The sequence below is a fragment of the Salmo trutta genome, chromosome 10, assembly GCF_901001165.1.
Source record: "Salmo trutta chromosome 10, fSalTru1.1, whole genome shotgun sequence".
Lineage (NCBI taxonomy): Eukaryota > Metazoa > Chordata > Actinopteri > Salmoniformes > Salmonidae > Salmo > Salmo trutta.
Window position 1 is genome coordinate 33,527,712 of NC_042966.1, and position 19,627 is coordinate 33,547,338.

Sequence of the window (19,627 nt, forward strand, 5' to 3'; positions counted from 1 at the left end):
AGCTGAGAAAAAAATTGGGGGGCGGCAGATTTTTGTCTCTTCTCAGGCGACAGAAAGTCGAGGACCGGTACTGATGGTCACGATACAACCTGGCCACACACAGACTCAAGATCAGCTTGGATGAATTTATTTTACAGGAGCTGTAGTTCATAAACCGACCCAGCGAGTGCAGTGAACTGCGCATCTGCTATCGGAAACCAAAAGCGTTTATAGCAACCGGACTGCAGTTGTTGGTGAGAGCCAAGCAAATATAGCTAGCAAGGCAACAACAAGTTATTGAATTCAAGTCGTCGTTTTGTGAAATATGATTAGACTTCTTGTTACATTGATGAAAAGCGTGGATATTAGTCTCCTCTTGTTGTGATTTATGATATAAACGAGAGTGTTAAACGCTAGCAAGCCCAGCTAGGAGACGTAACGGTACTAGCTAACGTTAGCTGAACGTGGAGACAGGACAATCCATCGTTCGTCAGCTAGCTAACGTTCACTTACATGGCTAGCTCGCTAAGTTAGCTTTACAAATTGTTGAAACGATTTGATTGTTACTACGTTACAGTTTATTACAGCTTGTTATATTTCGTTTGGTCCATAAAAGAAAAACACAGGACCTATTCTCTTTCATTGCGCAGCAGTTGTATTTTGTTTTCGTCTCGTGCTGTTTGTTGCCTGTTGCAGCTGCAAGAGCCAGACGGTCATGTAACTGGATGCAGGTGAGAGAAACAATGTTACGAGTGTATCACTCGAAATTATACAATTGTTGTAAATTGTTATTTGTTTCAGTGATCCTCATGAGTGAGACTTTTTGTATCAAGCGTTGGACAGCTTCTGAACAAATAACATTATTAGCTAGTTACTGTAAAATCATGAACTTGCATGAATCTATCTTATTTCGTGGATTTAAAAACACTTTTTCAAGCACTATTTGGAAAGGCACATTTTCTGTGTGACCCCATCCTTCCTCAGCTCACTGCATGAAGCATTCGCTGGTGATGATGTCAAGTACTGCCATTCTTTATTGTAAACCAGCAGATGCTGTTCATGTTCTGGCAACATGTCAATTAACTGTCTTCCAATTTACTGATTTAAAGTAGGCCGTAGTACCTAGCCGTTTTTAATGAAGACGTTTAATAATAGGTATATTGATGTTTGAAGTCATGTTGTGATCTTAGTGGAGTGTTTACACAAGCACTGTGGATGTGTATACCTGCTTACCAGTTTGTTCCTTCAATGTGACTAGCCTGACAATCTAACTATGCAGTCTAGACATAACAGCACGTTCCTCTAAGACAAATGACTTATTTTAAGCTAAATCTATTGAAGTAAATTGTATTTGAAGAGTGAGTGTAGCCAAGGAAATGTGTTTGTATACAGTGGAACGTCCAGTTCTGGCAAGCTTTGCTGTGTCAGCTGCAGTTTGGGCTAATTTCCTGTAAGTGCATGCCATTTCAACAGTCTGTGCAAAATTGGAGTGAATGGTACATGAAGCTGGTGTGTCCTTGCATGCAGCTAAATTGCATGCAGCTAAGTTACAGCCAGCTCTGTATTCAGTTACCTTTGGTGAGACGTTGTGGGAGAGGCTCTACTTTGTAACTCAATCTGTGGTCTTTCCAGTCGCCTAGTAGCCTCGTCTACCTAGAATCTTCCATGATGTTTGGTTAATCTGTGTTGTGTTGACAACTTGGCAATTTAATTTGCTGACAGTCTGGATAAGGGGACATGGTTTGGTTAGCAGGCATCAAGGTAGCTTTCGTTGTGGTTGTGAAGCCAGCCTGTTTACAGTGTGCATCTACTGCCTCTCCTAGCGAGGGCCAGGCATCTACTGCCTCTCCCAACTGGGCCAGGCATCTGCACCCTCTCCCAGCGAGGGCCAGGCATCTGCACCCTCTCCCAGCGAGGGCCAGGCATCTGCACCCTCTCCCAGCCAGGCCCAGACAGCTGCACCCTCTCCAAGCCAGGCCCAGACAGCTGCACCCTCTCCAAGCCAGGCCCAGACAGCTAATTTTCCTCTCTTAAATGCCTGCCACGTCAGCTACACCCTCTCCTAGCCAGACCCAGGCAGGCAGGCCCAGACTGCTACCTAATGGAAAAGTGTGTGGGAGCAGACCTACGGAAGCAGTAACTGAGCTAAGTGTAGCTGACTGTAGCATGTAAGAACGAGGAAACCATCAGCTGACGTTACCTCAGAGGGCTGCAGCCAGGATGCACTGGCTAATGTTTACACTCGGCTGTGAAACGGAGGGCCAGCTAGTGAGGGTTTTATGGGTAGACTGAGGAGCAGTGAGGTAGAAAGTGTTCTCCGCATCGAAACATAAGACATCATATTGCTGAACAAACAGAGGGATGTTTTTATGTGGGCTGGGCTCGCCAGTTGGTGACTTGGCTGTTTCGAACAGCAGAACGACAAGGGTTTTGTGCAGAGGAAAATAACAATATTAAGACCTTAAGTCATGTTCATCAGTGTGTAAAACATCAGTTTGTGTTGTCTCTATCAGGAGGTGTTTAAAGTGATCCAGTGACAGCCCTGCTAAAGCAACACCAGACTGCTTGGAAGTGTGAGGAAAGCCCAGCAACACGCAGCCATGTTGGAGGAGGACATGGAAGTGGCCATCAAGGTGGTGGTGGTGGGCGACGGTGCGGTGGGGAAGTCCAGCATGATCCAGCGTTACTGCAAGGGCATCTTCACCAAGGACTACAAGAAGACCATCGGTGTTGACTTCCTGGAGAGACAGCTACTGTAAGGAGATGTTCCATTGTTAGTGTGTCTATGAATATTTTACATTAGGGATGGTTGTTTGAAATATTTTTACTATTGGAATAGTATCATGAATTTTTGTCAGATATTTGAAATACATGTGGGTTTTGAAACGTCCGTTTTAACCTGAGCACTGCTGCGTGCGGGAGAGGCTGCCGCTCTATTGCTGCAGCTGCGGAGGGAACGGTGTGTGAGATGGGAGCGAGCAGACGGAGGGGAAAAGGGGATACCTAGTCAGTTGTACAACTGAATGCATTCAACTGAAATGTATCTTCCGCATTTAACCCAATGCCTCAATCAGAGAGGTGCGTGCGGGTGGCTGCCTTAATCGACATCCACATCATCAGCGCCCAGGGAACAGTGGGTTAACTGCCTTGCTCGGGCAGAACGACAGATTTTTACCTTGTCAGGGATGCGGTCCAGCAAGCTTTCAGTTACTGACCCAATGCTCCTACCCACCAGGCTACCTGCCGCCCCAAAGGATAGAGAGATGCAGTAGCCACTAGCCAAGGCAACTCTGCTACAGCCAAGACGAGCTAACTTGTAGCGACCAGAATGTCATTTATCATCCCATATAACAGTTCCTGTCTTGGCTGGAGTAGCATAAAGCAGGGGTTCTCAAACTTTTTAGGGCCGGGGACTTCTTTTGTGATAGCAAATTAATCAGTACACAACTCGAGTGGGATAAAAAAATCGCATGCAAGTTGTTTTACTTTGACTTGGGCGGTGGCCTGCAGTATTGCCACGGACCCCATGCACTGCCCAAGTCATAGTAGACCTATGGGACTCCCGATCACGGCTGGTTGTGATACAGCCCTGGATGGAATACGGGTCTGTAGTGACACCTCTAGCACTGCGAGGCAGTGCCTTACACCGCTGCGCCACTTGGTTCCCAACATAAACAACAAGCTACATACGTGAAGGCTACAGGCCGGCTAGTGTTTTTCTTATGGGGCGCACGGCATTAAAACTACATTGACAAGTTTGTTTTATTAAATTAATCATTTGAAATGTCATAGTATGTCCTTGTATGTAACAATGTCACATGGATATTTGAATTGAATTTATAAAAAGCCTTTTCAGTGTTAAAATAAACCTATACTTTTTGTTTCTCGCTAAAATGAATAATCACACAAGTGTTAAAATGCTAACATCCGTTCAGATATTTGAATAACTGTGCACATCTGGAATATACATACAGTATGTATATTAAGATGCATAAAAATACACAATACTCTTACAGATGTGCAGTACAATCTGACGAGGTACATACAATAGGAGCCATACCCAGAGATCTCAGGGACCGTACTGTGTCCTAAGTGACCACTGAAATCAAAATACATGCATTTTGGCTGCACAGATCATCTCTTTATTCGCTTAACATGTTATTTTATAAGAGATCCCTGGCATCTGTCTAACTGAAACTGTTAGTTAACTGCATTCTGGCCCAAGAGAGTCCTTAAGGTTTTGACCTAAGGTTAAAAAAACTGCTTCCCAAAACCACAAACTTTCCTTTTTACAGTTTTTTTCCTTGTTTTTATGCTTAACAGATGTGAAGCCAACCCATAACTCCTATGTAATGTGTCGAGTGGTATTTCATTCAGATAGTTGTTTATTAATATGGTGTGACAATGGCTTCGGTCACATAAAAAACATTGTTTTTTAAAAATTGAACCTTTATTTAACTAGGCAAGTCAGTTAAGAACAAATTGTTATTTACAATGACGGCCTACCGGGGAACAGTGCATTAACTGCCTTGTTCAGGGGCAGAACGACAGATTTTTACCTTGTCAGCTCCGGTTCGATCCTGCAACATTTCGGTTACTGGCCCAACGCTTTAACCACTAGGCTACCTTGAGTGCCAAATGTACGAGGAATCATGGATACTCTCAGGAAATACCAGAGAACCCCTGAAAACATTGAAACTCTAACCGCATTGAATAAAACAGGCAGAATTGTTAGATGAAGGTGCGCTCACTGAAGGCTTGAAGCATTATTTTTATAAAACAGTAAAGGTGTGGAGGATATTTGATTCTCAAAAGACTATCGCTCCTGTAACGTATAGCACAGAACTGTTGAGTGAATAGTTTGATATAATAGCCAAGTAGAAATGTATACATTTGATACTGCTCTGTCTATACATTGAGAAACTCACAATACCAAGTATTGAAATCGCCTTTTTTTCCCAGAGTGAATGATGAAGATGTGAGATTGATGTTGTGGGACACGGCAGGGCAGGAAGAGTTTGACGCCATCACCAAGGCCTACTACCGCGGTAAGACTCCTCCCTCCCTGGGAAGGACATGATCCTCCTCCCCTGGGTCTGCCAGAGAAGACAGCCTCTCACTTTTCAACTTTATTTTATTTATTTCTTTTATCAGTATGGATTCAGCTGTGGAACTGCACCAAGATGACCTCACAGGGAACAATTCAACTAGCATTATGTCCATATTGTATTTCTGTTATTGTATGGCTCAGGCAGCTACACCCTCTCCTAACACATGAAATACAAACTGGGGTGTATGGAATTTGAACAATATAAATGTTTAAAAAAAAACACATTACAAAATCAGTTATTTGATTTGAAAGCTTCTTATGTACACCAAAATAACTGTGTGAGGGCTGTGAGGATCCAGCATTTCTTAGCATTGTGGTGACAGCTGGCCTGTGTATGTTTAGGTTTATTTGATACCTATTAACTGTTTCGCATGCAGCAGCTACTCTTCCTGGGGTCCACACTAAACATAACATTACCTAAATGACAGAGTACAGAACAGTTGTTGACAATAGATCATTCTTATTTTATTCCTATTTAATATTATCTTATGTTCTTGTCAAGACATCAAACATTTTATTTACACACTTCCTATAATTATAAACGGTACAGTTAATTTAGAGGTTTAGAAGAGAAGAGGCGCTGTGATACAAGATGTTTTTTGTAATCAGTTTTTTTAAAAAAGCTAAACTCGCATTTTTTGTCTGAGTAACTTCTGGTGGCAGAGCATTCCACAATGACATGGCTCTATACATTACTGAGTCACGCATGATGTGTTCCAGGTGCCCAGGCGTGTGTTCTGGTCTTCTCCACCACCGACAGGGAGTCGTTTGAGGCCATCGGCAGCTGGTGGGAGAAGGTGGAGATAGAGGTGGGAGACATCCCCACTGTCCTGGTGCAGAACAAGATTGACCTTCTGGATGACACGGTGATCAAAAAGTAACACTTCTATAGACCCATTTTCCTTCTTGAACTTGGTCTGTTATGATATATTGATAAATAAATGGACATTTCTAGATGCATGGCTAGGATAACAAACATTAGACATGATCAAGCATGGCGTAATTACAGAGCCACGCAGTAAACCCTTGCTCTTTTTGTCCTGGTACTTTAGTGAGGAGGCAGAAGGTCTGGCCAAGAAGCTCAAGTTAAGGTTTTACCGAACCTCCGTAAAGGAGGACCTCAATGTCAATGAAGGTGAGTCAATGAAAACGTGTACAAATGACCAGTTAAAGAACTGTTATGTTAGGGAGAATGTAATGGGAATTATTTAAAAAATGAAATTTCTTCTTTTCAGTTTTCAAATACCTAGCAGATAAGTATCTGCAGCGACTGAAGCGGCAAACAGCAGAAGAGCCTGAGGTAGTCCATACAACTAGCAATAAAATTGGTAAGCATCCTGATAAGTCACGTCTCCAGTTAGTACAGACCTTTGGGACTGGATTGTACAGTGCCACAGAGATATTTTCTTGTACTGCAAGCTCTGCAAAGATAGTTTGCAGATTTCTTACTCCCCATTTTATCTTCACTATACATTTCTCATTTGTCAATTACATTCGGTAACATGACAGCAAGATTTGGGGTTCATACAAGGCCTAAAAAAAGTTTGAGTAAGAAATCTGTCTCTCGGCTCTAGTTTAACAAACGTTACGCAGTGATACATCTTCTCGCAGCGCTTTCGAGTTGTGGATGTGTCAGAAATATTTATTCTATTTTCACAGCGGGAATCATGAGCGCAATAGCTGGCGGTGGCGCGAAAGGGCCATGTTTTGATGAATAAATAAGTTCTAGGTGTGACAAGGGCTTGACCACTCATTGGCCAATCGGCGTTCTACATGGCTTAATAGTGCACGAGGTTGTGTAGGCTATTGACTGTCTTTGCGTTATCAACTCCAATTCGGCTGGAGGGCACGGAATATTCCCATCCTAGTCCGTTGTGGATTGATACGTACATTAATTAGCATACGGTAACGAATAATAGCAAAATTAGAATGCATCCAGTTTTGCTAAATATGTTTGGCGTGTTTGCAGTCCAAATTGTTGTAGTTGGCTTCAGCATGAAGGCCTAAATGTCTATGCATCAGTAAAGACAATGTGTTTTATATAGAAATGTGACGTGCATATTTGGACTCATGGGTGTGTGGTTTGCTTGAATGACATCAAAGCGGTATTCATTATAATTCTCCATTTCTTAGCTTTCAGAACACGTGCATAGAAATCCAAGGGATTTCATGAGTGCTCTTATAACTTTTTTGTGTCAGCAATGAGTCATTAACATTGTAACACATCTTAACATCTCTACCCTAACAGGAGTTTTCAACACCACAAGTAGTAACTTATCTAGTCAGAACTCCAGCAACGGCCGAGAAGTCATCAGCTTGCGACCCAACAAACAGAGGACCAAGAAAAGCAAAAACCCCTTTGGTAGCTGCAGCCTTCTTTAGAATCAATCCATTCCCTGCAATAATGTACGATTTGACTGCCATGTGTGAGTGTCAGAGTCTATACATTTACATTTGAGCATAACCTACAGGTGTAGGTCTTAATTTGATCCCTCTTTTGTTGCTGAGAATTTCCCTGCAAATGACCTTCATGATGGACATAAATTCACAGAAAATCTACACTTATAACACAGTTATATTAACAGTATTGCACTTCATGTAGCCTAATTTTGGCCAGCTAATAGTCTTACCACAGAACAAGCAACACTAAAAGCTCAAATCCTGTTGCTGCAGGATTATTTTTGCTCTGACAATACTGGTCAAATGAAGATCCAACATCTGTAAATCTAATATGCACCTGAGTATTGTGGCTACCATGCCTTTGAGCATCTTTACAGATCAAGTGCAGCCTTTGTTTCTCATGGGTAGATGTATGAAATATGAAGCGAGAGTAACAATAGTCGTCCTGGTGGCTGTAGTGGGTACTACAAACCAACACAGACGCTATGTTGTAGCATGAATGTAATGCTTGAAGCAGATCTTTTGAGAAATAGTAGTTGGGCGTGACAGGGTTCTCCCATTTACACCCTTCAACATGGTGTAGGGAAGGGTTACATTCTAGTTCACTAACAAGGTGTTCATGTTCATATTATGTGATTTTTTATAGATTACCATTTGTGCATTTGACTGTTCATCTGTGCAATCTGTTTGTATTGTAAGAAATATACAGATTACTTTCTACCATATTTATTCTAAAATATTAAGGGAATATAGTTCAATATACTGAGTGTACAAAACATTAGCAACACCTTCCTAATATTAAGTTTCGCCTCCTTTTGCCCTCAGAAAGTGGTTAATTTGTCGGGGCATGGACTCTACAAGGTGTCAAAAGCATTCCACAGGGATGCTGGCCCATGTTGACTCCAATGTTTCCCACAGTTGTGTCAAGTTGCTTGAATGTCCTTTGGATGGTGGACCATTCTTGATAAAACATAGGAAACTGTTGAGCATGAAAAACCCAGAAGCATTGCAGTTCTTGACACACTCAAACCGGTGTCCTATCAAAGGCACTTAAATATTTTTGTGTCTTGCCCATTCACCCTCTGGATGGCACACATACACAATCCATGTCTCAAGGCTTAAAAATCCTTCTTTAACCTGTCTCCTCCCCATCATCTATACTGATTTTGAAGTGGATTTAACAAGTGACATCAATAAAGGATCATCGCTTTCACCTGGTCAGTCTGTCATGAAAATGTTTTGTACACTCGGTGTATATCATGAATAAAGACTAAGGGCTCTATTTTAACAAGGCTAACACAATGGTAAGTCTTAGTGCTGGCAGTGGCGTTATGGGTTCGGGATGTCATATTTTTGTTATTTTCACTACCGGAATTATTGGCGCAGTAGCTGGCTTTGGTGCGAAAGAGCTGGATTTTGATGAATAAACATTTTGTTGGTGTGTCGAGGCTTGGCCCCTCACCGGCCAATCAGAATGTGCTCCATGGCTAAATATATGGTGGCTTCAAGTTGTGTGTTTTACGCTATTTTATGTGTTAAACCAAAAACAATGTTTCTAAATAGGATCGGGTCAGAAGCATGATATCATACATGGCTTCTCGTTCCATGGCACTGTGCACACGTGGTCTAAATGTCTTCACACACAACATTCTGATGTCTATACAAAATACTAGGCTCCTGTCAATTGTATCGTTGCCTATGTTGCAGGCTGATTCTCAAAGAAATCTGCCGTTATATCAATATAGGAGGACTAAATAGTTTGGAGGAGTGTGGCTTTGGTAATCAGACGAGGGGTGTTCTTTGAAAATGGGGATGGATAGCCTACTTGAACAAGCAAAATGCTGGTATGTGAATAGTGAAAAAGCATTAGGGCAAAAACCTCATATTTCAAAGCGCTCTCAGACTATTTAAAATTGCTTTATTCATACTAATTTTGGCTAATGGCCATTGCATGAGCGTTAAGATATTTTTACATTTTAGTCATTTAGCAGACGCTCTTATTCAGAGCGACTTACAGGAGCAATTAGGGTTAAGTGCCTTGCACAAGGGCACATCGACCGTTTATTTTACCTAGTCGTCTCGGGGATTCAAACCAGCAACCTTTCAGTTACTGGCCCAACACTCTTAACCACTAGGCTACCTGCCGCTCCACCTGCTTTTTGTGGGTCTTAAAGTTCCCCATAGCACTGCATGAAATTGTTTTTAAGGACACGCCTCAAATCTTGCCGCCCATCCCACCTCGGCACAAGCAACTGATGTTAGGCAGTTAAATTGCCGAACCTGGCGTTAGGGCTGGGAAAATGCTAGTGCAACAGTTTTTACATGACGCAACTAATGTGCGTTTGATGCTTGCACCTCAACGCCAGCCAACAATAGAAACCTACGAGATTCAGACATATTTGTTCATTCTTTTCTGAAAGGTATTTTTATATGCATCTTAACAATGAGCTGCTTAACACCTTCGTTAACATAGTGCCAAATAGTTTATAATGCTTATTTCATTGTAAGAAATGTACATATTTTAAAGAAAAAGGTTGGAGGGATTTTGCAGTTTTGAGAATATTGAATTACAATTGACTGCTGTTATATGACCAAATACTATTTGAGATTCGCACAATAGGCCCTCTACTGAGACACAAACTTATACAATGTTGTGAACTTACAGGATGGATGAGCCAGTGAAGAGAATTTTGCTACACAGAACATACAAATCAATAATATCCCTCTTTATCTGGTTAGCGCACACAATTCATGCACAGGTGTTTGTACTGGTCATTGTAACTGGCCAACTACTTGGTCTAACACTTTCATAGGGTACTAGCAATTGAAATTGTTTACATATTGCTGCATTTGAATATGTGCTTTGTGTTTCTACTGTGGTACAATCAATGGTAACATCTTTAATGTGCTCATATTTGAGTCAATTTATATTTGTTACATTTTATATTTGTTACGTTAATTTCGGGAGAAATAAACACTATTGTTTACTAAAGAAATATCCAATTTTTAAGTGAAAACAGATCTCAATGAATGGTGTCTTGATTGAGTGTTCTAGCGTTATGAACAGAACTACTATCTTGCTCTGAGGAGTGCTTTGTAATGGCTTAATTTTCTCGCCTACTCATCATGCTTGGATAATGTTCTGTTACCACTCGCTAACCGATGTTGACTTTTTCTGAGGCTAGACATATTTTTGCTCTCATTTCACTGTAAGACAAACAGGAAAGTCTTATTATTGTCTCTATACTGTCCTCTTCATAATAACTTTTAGTTACCCATTAACACTTGACAAATCAAAATGGCCCCCATGTTAAGTACATTCTACTGTATATTTTTTTTAAAAGTACTCTATTAATTTAGTCTGTCTTCAGTAAATGTTGCATGCTTGTCTTATGTTTGTTTGTTTTTTCATGTGAAGGAATGTGGAACTACGGTCCAATGCCACAATGCCTTGTCCATGTATGTTTACATCCTCATTCTTAAACACAACTATTTTGTTTTAAAGATGCCTGCTCAGTGAATATTGTAAATCACACTCCATCCCTTTATAACAGTTGCTGTTTGTAAACATGTGTTATGGTTTATTTTTGTCTCCTGAAAATACAATGTTTATAATGACCAATGAATTAATTTATAATTCAGTCAGTTACCATTCTTTGAAAATCTATGGTCAAGTGCTCTTTCACTCAGGCGTTTGTGAGAATCACTGTAATCCATTCTAATGTTACAATGTTATTACATTTAGCAGATGGCTTTTTGAAATACGGCATACCGCTTCCACGGACTTTAATGTTTGTACCCAGATGTGCCAGTCGGTTTCTGCTTTCTTGTCAACTCCTTAGCAGGTTGACATTTATTGTCATGAATCTTGACCTGGAGGCAGCTATGCTGTGGTCACTAGCTAGCACAGCCACAAAGTCATAAAATCTGATTTTAAACCATAACCAAACTGCTAACCCTAATCTTAAATTACAACCAGGGCAATATTCATAACACTAAACGTCAACCTGCCACTCCTCCTGGAATTGTCATGCCAAACATTGTTTGTCAGCATGGAGTAGACATGCATACCTGGGTCCAGACTACAGACTTTAACTTTGTGTCACAAAATTCTGACAAAATGTAAGACTTAGTAGTAGGTGTATATCTCACCTAGTTTGTTCATTTGTATTACTTTGATTTAACGGTTATAAAGTGGCTCAAGGTGTGCCACACATACTTGCACCTGCTCCTTTGTTGACAATCTGTTTTGATGATGGTGATCTATAGCATAAATAAAATATCTATTTTCATTGTTTTCTTCAACATTGTAATTTCCACTTTACACAAGGCTGACAGTAAATCTTTATGTGAATCTTTCTCGCTTTCAATGACATTCAGCTGATTAAGGTAAGTGTTACAAAGCATCTATAACCGTATGTCATGCTTTATAAAGGGTTCATGGTAATGGTCAGGATTTAGTCATCGTTATGACTTTTTGACTGTTACGGAGTAAAGTATATGTCATCGTCACTACTTAAGGTCACTCCTGTAGAGTTCTATGGTCACTCCCACTCAGGCCAACTTTGAATGGTTGATATCCCAGGCTTATGTGCTGTGTGTGCAATAGCCTGGGGACGACGTTACACCAAGAAACACTTACCTTGATGAAAACTCCCAATCTAAATAAAGTGATAGTGTCTTTCTTCTGGAACCAAGTTACATGTTCTTCAGTACACAAACACGCACCCAGCAAAAATGAGTCATACCGCGCAGTGCTGGGCCTAGTCAGGTCTTTGACACATTCACCCACTCCCCCACTGAACGATCAGCTACAAAATGCTGTTGCCATTGTAACCGGATGTAATCAAGCCCTGGTCTCCATGGGAACAGAAGAGGAATACCTGGTGTGGCAGTCTCAGGTTGGACTACTCCAAATCATCTTGGTTCTCACACACACAAACGCAAGCTTTGCAGGTCCATCAACCCATATAAATACCTCTCACCCTTACAGTAATATGTGGATCATGAGAGAAATCAGCAGAAGGTTAATAACATATTTATGTTGTCCTGTAATACTTAGTTTGAAGTGAGACCCCTTGGTAATTTATAACACATACATAAATGCCTTGTATCCTATGAGGCTCTGCTTAGTATAAAGTCAGACCCCTTTGATCATGACAGATACATAAAGGCTTAATGATGTAAACAAAAATGTATTAACACTGGGAATTATCACTAATAGCTAAAACAAATAAACATAAAACACCTGTTTAAACCATACATTTGTAAAAATTTTAAGCAGTACAAATACTTGAAGCTTCAAAAAGTCCAGCAATGCAATTACATTGAACATTACAATGTAATTGCTGTGAATAGTGTAGCTTGTCCCTGAGTTGTCAGACAAATGGTTCTTGCCTCTCTTCCTACTGGAGGTACTCCATGTTGGTTCCAGCCTTAAAAGGAACAACAAAGAAAGTTAGCAGGTCTGTTTGGAAATGCCTTTGTCACACCATCTGGATAAGGGCATTTCTGGCTGCGCCAGAAACTCTAAATGGGAAGATGGGAAACTCCATTCAAATTGTATTATTATATTACTCTTTCAGTTACAAATCTAAGGGGATTTGTATTTAGCTGAGCATGCTTGCTAGCTAAATGTCAGATAGCTAGCAATTTCTGTGAAGTCACCGAAATTATTTGAAATAACGATTGAGGTAGCTACAGTAATTTAATGCAGCACTTAACTACTACAAACTAATTTAAATTAAAATAAATAAAGGTTAACTTACTCGTTTTTTGCTGTCCAGTGGCCGCACAAGTGGGCTTTTGATTACTCCCCCCATTCCATTGGCAGCTGAATCACATCACATGTGTGCTAACTGCACTCCAGAAAACCTGCTAACAAAACAACAGTGCAGGGCATGCTCACTGAATTAAAGGGCAATTACACAGTTTCTTAGATTTTTCCAAGACCTCAAAAGTCATCCCCTGATGTGGTTTAAGCATTGTTATGAACACAGACATTTTGGGGGGAAATCCGAAACCTGGAAAAACAAAACCAAGAAAACCTAATAAGAACACACAAAATAACTGATCTAGGCAAAAAATACGATTTAAAAAGGCTCTACCAACGTTGTTTGCTGTGAATGACTACATTAGTGTGTGTGTCATCCTGCAGCACAGTATTTTGGGGGAAGTTGAGGTCAGGTCCAATATTGACTATACACCCAAGAGGGAAAGAGGTTGGGCCATCCGAGAAAGGTTTTAGTGAAATATAATATAGTTTGGACACACCTACTCATTCCAGGGTTTTTCTTTATTTTTTACTATATTCTACATTGTAGAATAATAGTGAAGACATATGGAATCATGTAGTAACCAAGAAAGTGTTAAACAAATTAAAATATATTTAGATTTTAGATTCTTCAAAGTAGAAGAATCTACTTTAAAAATTTTGCAGTACGTCAAACCGGCCTCACTACCACAGACCATGTGTAACCACGCCAGCCTCTCCACATCCGGCTTCACCTGCGGGATCATCTGAGACCAGCTACCCGGAAAGTTGATGAAACATGAGTATTTCTGTCTGATTGGCAGGGCCTGGCTACCAGCCTATGGCTGCACCCCTGCCCAGTCATGTGAATTCCATAGATTAGGGCATAATGCATTTATTTATTTGTAGTGATTTCCTTATTTTTTTATGATTTTTTTAATATATAACTAGGCAAGTCAGTTAAGAACAAATTCTTATTTTCAATGACGGCCTAGGAACAGTGGGTTAACTGCCTTGTTCAGGGGTAGAACGACAAATTTGTACCTTGTCAGCTCGGGGATTCGAACTTGCAACCTTTCAGTTACTAGTCCAGTAAAATTGTTGCATGTTGCGTTTATATTTTTGTTCAGTATATAACATTTAGCAGACACTTTTATCCAAAGCAATTTACAGTCATGCGTGAATGCATTTTTACATAAGGGTGGTCCCGGGAATCGAACCTAATATCCTGGCATTGCAATGCTCTACCAAGATGTATGACAGGGTTATAAATCCTATTTGTGAAGACTCAATTGAATGACTTATATAGCCTTTATTAAGAGGTGCTTATGCCACCCTTTATACAGCACAGATTTATGTCATATTTGACATAATGGGTAAAGTCACGTTTGACATGTCATTTAAAGCGTGACCACACTGGGTTGTACACAATAAAAAATTGAAATGATGTATTTTTTTTAAAACATTGTAGGAATGTATTGGCTATGCTAAGAATGTGTTTATTTTAACCACATTTTCAATTGTGTGGAGTTTGTTAGAATAACAGATATAAACATTGCAATGAGACCCCTCCCCCCCAAAAAAGAAAAAGATCTGAATAAGAATGCCTTTCAGCAAGTGGAATATATAAACCCTATTTATTCGAAACATCAGTGACTTGCTTAAAAAAATATCTAAATATGTGTTAATGGATATATAAAATGACTGCCTAGTATCCTATTCTGTATGTGCATGTGTTCATGTTGCTTACTTTGCACCTGCATTTGAAATGCCTATTCATGATGTATTGACATGGTACATTGTCTCTAATGAGGTCTCACAGATAGTACTGTTACTTTGGCTATTTCTGGACTGGTCATTCACAAGTACATACAGTTGAAGACGGAAGTTTACATACACTTTAGCCAAATATATTTAAACTCAGTTTTTCACAATTCCTAACATTTAATCCTAGTAAAAATTCACTGTTTTAGGTCAGTTAGGATCACCATTTTATTTTAAGAATGTGAAATGTCAGAATAATAGTAAAGAGAATGATTTTTTCCCAGCTTTTATTTCTTTCATCACATTCCCAGTGGGTCAGAAGTTTACATACATTCAATTAATATTTGGTAGCATTGCCTTTAAATTGTTTAACTTGGGTCAAACGTTACGGGTAGCCTTCCACAAGCTTCCCACAATAAGTTGGGTGAATTTTGGCCCATTCCTCCTGACAGAGCTGGTGTAACTGAGTCAGGTTTGTAGGCCTCCTTGCTTGCACACGCCTTTCAACTTCTGCACACAACTTTTCTATGGGATTGAGGTCAGGGCTTTGTGATGGCCACTCCAATACCTTCACTTTGTTGTCCTGAAGCCATTTTGCCACAACTTTAGAAGTATGCTTGGGGTCATTGTCCATTTGGACGACCCATTAGCGACCAAGCTTTAACTTCCTTACTGATGTCTTGAAATGTTTCTTCAGTATATCCACATAATTTTTCTTCCTCATGATGCCATCTACTTTGTGAAATGCACCAGTCCCTCCTGCAGCAAAGCACCCCCACAACATGATATTGCCAACCCGTGCTTCACGGTTGGGATGGTGTTCTTCGGCTTGCAAGGCTCCCCCTTTGTCCTCCAAACATAACGATGGTCATTATGGCCAAACAGTTCTATATTTGTTTCATCAGACCAGAGGACATTTCTCCAAAATGTACCATCTTTGTACCCATGTGCAGTTGCAAACCGTAGTCTGGCTTTTTTTATGGCGGTTTTGGAGCAGTGGCTTCTTCCTTGCTGAGCGGCCTTTCAGGTTATGTCGATATAGGACTCGTTTTACTGTGGATATAGATACTTTTGTACCTGTTTCCTCCAGCATCTTCACAAGGTCCTTTGCTGTTGTTCTGGGATTGATTTGCAGTTTTCGCACCAAAGTACGTTCATCTCTAGGAGGCAGAACGCGTCTCCTTCCTGAGCGGTAAGACGGCTGCGTGGTCCCATGGTGTCAATACTTGCATACTATTGTTTGTACAGATGAACGTGGTACCTTCAGGCGTTTGGAAATTGCTCCCAAGGATGATCCAGACTTGTGGGGTTGTACATTTTTTTTCTGAGGTCTCGGCTGATTTCTTATGATTTTCCCATGATGTCAAGCAAAGAGGCACTGCGTTTGAAGGTAGGCCTTGAAATACATCCACAGGTACACCTCCAATTGACTAAAATGATGTCAATTAGCCTATCAGAAGCTTCTAAAGCCATGACATCATTTTCTGGAATTTTCCAAGCTGTTTAAAGGCACAGTCAACTTAGTGTATGTAAACTTCTGACCTACTGGAATTGTGTTACAGTGAATTATAAGTGAAATAATCTGTCTGTAAACAATAGTGGGAAAAATGACTTGTGTCATGCACAAAGTAGGTGTCCTAACCGACTTGCCAAAACTATAGTTTGATAACAAGAAATTTGTGGAGTGGTTGAAAAACGAGTTTTAATGACTCCAACCTAAGTGTATGTAAACTTCTGACTTCAACTGTATGTACCTAACATATCTCTACATAAAGATATTAACTTCATTTTGCTGATTAACTGTCTCAGTACCTTGCCTTGTGTTTTCACAAGGCAAGGTACTAGGTTGTGACCTGGGCTTACAGTAATGGTTGTGACCTGGGCTTACAGTAATGACCTGAGAGTAGCAAAACATGTCAAGGATTAAGAATGAAGATGTAAATGATCACATTAAGACGGTTAAACAAAAACAATGTAGAGGCATTTTTAAACGCCTTAATGAGTGGCAGCCTGAGTGCGTATTGAAACTACATAAGGCAGTGTGTAGGTAACTGAACTGACATTCAAAACAATAATGTGACAATGTTAGTAATGTTAAGATGTGTAATACTTTTTTATGTGCAATATTTATGGTGACAGGGTTTAAGTGACATTAGTGGTAGTAGAATACAGTGGTAGTCATAAGGACTTTTCAAATGTTCAAGGCAAAGCACTTTAAAGGTTCAAATTATATTGAACGGACAATATGCATATGCCTTATGCCATGACAGGAAGAAGGGCGGATGCTATCTTTCACTAATTATGGGAAATAATAGTATGGTAATGAGGAGTTTGGTCTCCCAACGTATTATGACTTTCTATTAATTAGGGCTGTTAGGGGGGTTTAATCGGTATGAGTGCCTTCATTTGCCATTGGCACTGTTTAAGTCATCCACTTTCTGATGATCCATTATCTTGATATTCTTCTCAGCATTATCCACTTTCCTTATCAGAGTTTCCAGCCTCCTCTTGATTTTTTTCTGATCTTCCAGGGCGCAGGTGATGACGATCGTCTGGAATTTTGTATCGATAGGAACCGGTGGTGCCTCGGTCACACAGGCAGCGTGCAGTGCCATCAGGCGCTTTCTGGCCCCTTCCATGTCGTCAAGCAACTTTGCAGCAAGCTCATCAATCAAAGAGGTAGCCTTGCGTAACGCATCCTCCTGTGTGGAGTTTCTAATGATTTCCACTGATATTTCAACTGTCAGCGTCCTACCCAGAAGACGGTTAGCAGTTAAAGATAGTTCCTCTCTCTCTCCTGAAAAAGAGAGATAGAAGAAGTGTTATCAGATGTTGGTGTTAAAGGCCAGGTGCAGTCAAAACATGTATTATCCTATGTTTTATATCTATATATATATTGGAATAGTACTGTACAATTGTGAAATCATGAGCTAAATTAGGTAATAGACCAATAAGAGAGTTCCAAACCTCTGCCAATAACAGCTAATTTTCAGTTTTCCCCTCCCCACTTAAACCACTCCCAGGCAGTACTAGCAACATTCTTGGTTGAGAAATTGCTCTTTTTGATATATATATATATATATAACATTTTAATTGAAAACAATCACAGTAAGGTGCTTAATTGTTACCCAGAAATGATTTGATATTGAGATAAAAACGGCTGCATTGGACCTTTAACAGAACAGTTCACTAAAGTAAAAGTTTGTCAGAAGTACCAAAACCTTACAGAAGTTCTGTCAAGAAGAATTCCTGTCTATGCCATAAAAGTAGATTAGGATAGCCATGCCACCCCACATGGGGAATTGCATGGTGCTTACCTTTCCCGTGCATTTTGGATTGAGGTAGGCTGTATAGCTGGATTTGCAAAAGTCATGACAGGACTTGGACTCAACCTAAGACCCCCTTTGAGATCTTAAAACATCAGTGAGTGAACTATCACTTCAAATAAGAATTTCAACCAGTGAAGTGTCCCGTTGTTTCATCCAAATGTATGCTATATAGGCATAAGTTATCCAACCTGAGATATCTGATGGCTGTCAAACACATACCGTCACAAATACTGCGCATTTCTTCACTATTATTTATGGACTGGATCATATCAAGCAGGCACTCTCTCTCCTGTTCCATCGAAGTCGCGGCTTCGCGTAAAGCCTCCACCCTAAAACAGATGTCATTGTCATGAGATATTTCGCTGGGTTATGTATGGTAAGTGTTAGTACGTGACTCAGAGAAAGTTGTGATCATATTATTCATTATTCCATTGCATATTCCACAACTGTTTCTCGGTGTTGATTTTAAAAAAATGTACAGCTGTTTAAATAAGGTTATGATATGTTATTTTAAAAAGGACAATCTGGCACCGTAAAATATTCAAATAAACCACCGTTGTAAATAATACGGTCATGGCGTGCACTGTAGAGTGCACACGTATTCAGAGAACTTTCTTCCTTCTTCCACTGGCACCGTCTACTGCTTTCTATGTTTAGAATCAGTTTACACAAGCTGTTGCATGGAACCATAGAGATTGTGTAGCCGAATACCGTGTGTATTCTTCAAAGAAACTAGACAAACAAATACATATGATAGCGTTACAGTAGCCTAAAATGACAAGTGTGCGCTCTGTATTTACAACAAGGATGAATTGTCTTCTCTATACAGTATTCAGGCCAGCTGTCTGTAAAATAGCCTACCTTATTTCCAGCTGGTCCAAACTTTCCAGTAGTCGTCCGGAGCGATCTGCCATAGACATTGATCTGCTGAATTTACCATTAGCGGCTTCAGTCATTTTTGCCAGGTGGATTTTCGCTTGTGCCATAGTTAGTATAATGAGCTCCCTCGAGATTAAATTCAAATGGACACCTAACGGTGCACTAGCTGGTCCCAAGAGCACAACCTAGAGGTTTCTGCTTGACAGACAGAGCCACAGAGTAAACATCTCCAAACATGGGCTGGAACTTCCCTTGCTGTTTTTACCGACCCATCAAACGGGATTGAGGATTGCACTTCTGGAAAGTTCAAGAGGGTGGGATTCTTTCTGCACTGCAGCCAGTAGAACGACCTAATCTTGCCTAGCTAAATAAAGGTTATATATATATATATATATAAATAAATAAAAGAACGAC

The 19,627-nt window shown here is 40.2% G+C and overlaps 2 protein-coding genes and 1 long non-coding RNA gene across 3 annotated transcripts; 1 reads left to right on the forward strand and 2 right to left on the reverse strand.

Moving 5' to 3' along the window:
* Nucleotides 1-216: 216 nt before the first annotated feature.
* rab23 (RAB23, member RAS oncogene family) lies at nucleotides 217-8,309 on the forward strand. Its single transcript, XM_029765351.1, has 7 exons — nucleotides 217-710; nucleotides 2,493-2,734; nucleotides 4,942-5,027; nucleotides 5,810-5,966; nucleotides 6,142-6,224; nucleotides 6,325-6,417; nucleotides 7,338-8,309. The coding sequence occupies exons 2-7, from the start codon at nucleotides 2,580-2,582 to the stop codon at nucleotides 7,469-7,471; spliced, it is 708 nt and encodes a 235-aa protein (XP_029621211.1). The 5' UTR covers nucleotides 217-710; nucleotides 2,493-2,579; the 3' UTR covers nucleotides 7,472-8,309.
* Nucleotides 8,310-12,511: 4,202 nt separating this feature from the next.
* Nucleotides 12,512-13,782, reverse strand: LOC115201589 (uncharacterized). The gene is made up of 2 exons (XR_003879774.1): nucleotides 13,258-13,782; nucleotides 12,512-12,924 (listed from the first exon to the last, which is right to left on the reverse strand). It is a non-coding gene; the product is annotated as an uncharacterized LOC115201589 (long non-coding RNA).
* A 3,312-nt stretch (nucleotides 13,783-17,094) lies between these two features.
* bag2 (BCL2 associated athanogene 2) lies at nucleotides 17,095-19,419 on the reverse strand. The gene is made up of 3 exons (XM_029765352.1): nucleotides 19,196-19,419; nucleotides 18,554-18,663; nucleotides 17,095-17,802 (listed from the first exon to the last, which is right to left on the reverse strand). Exons 1-3 carry the CDS (start codon nucleotides 19,318-19,320, stop codon nucleotides 17,408-17,410), a joined length of 630 nt encoding a protein of 209 aa, XP_029621212.1. The 5' UTR covers nucleotides 19,321-19,419; the 3' UTR covers nucleotides 17,095-17,407.
* Nucleotides 19,420-19,627: the final 208 nt, after the last annotated feature.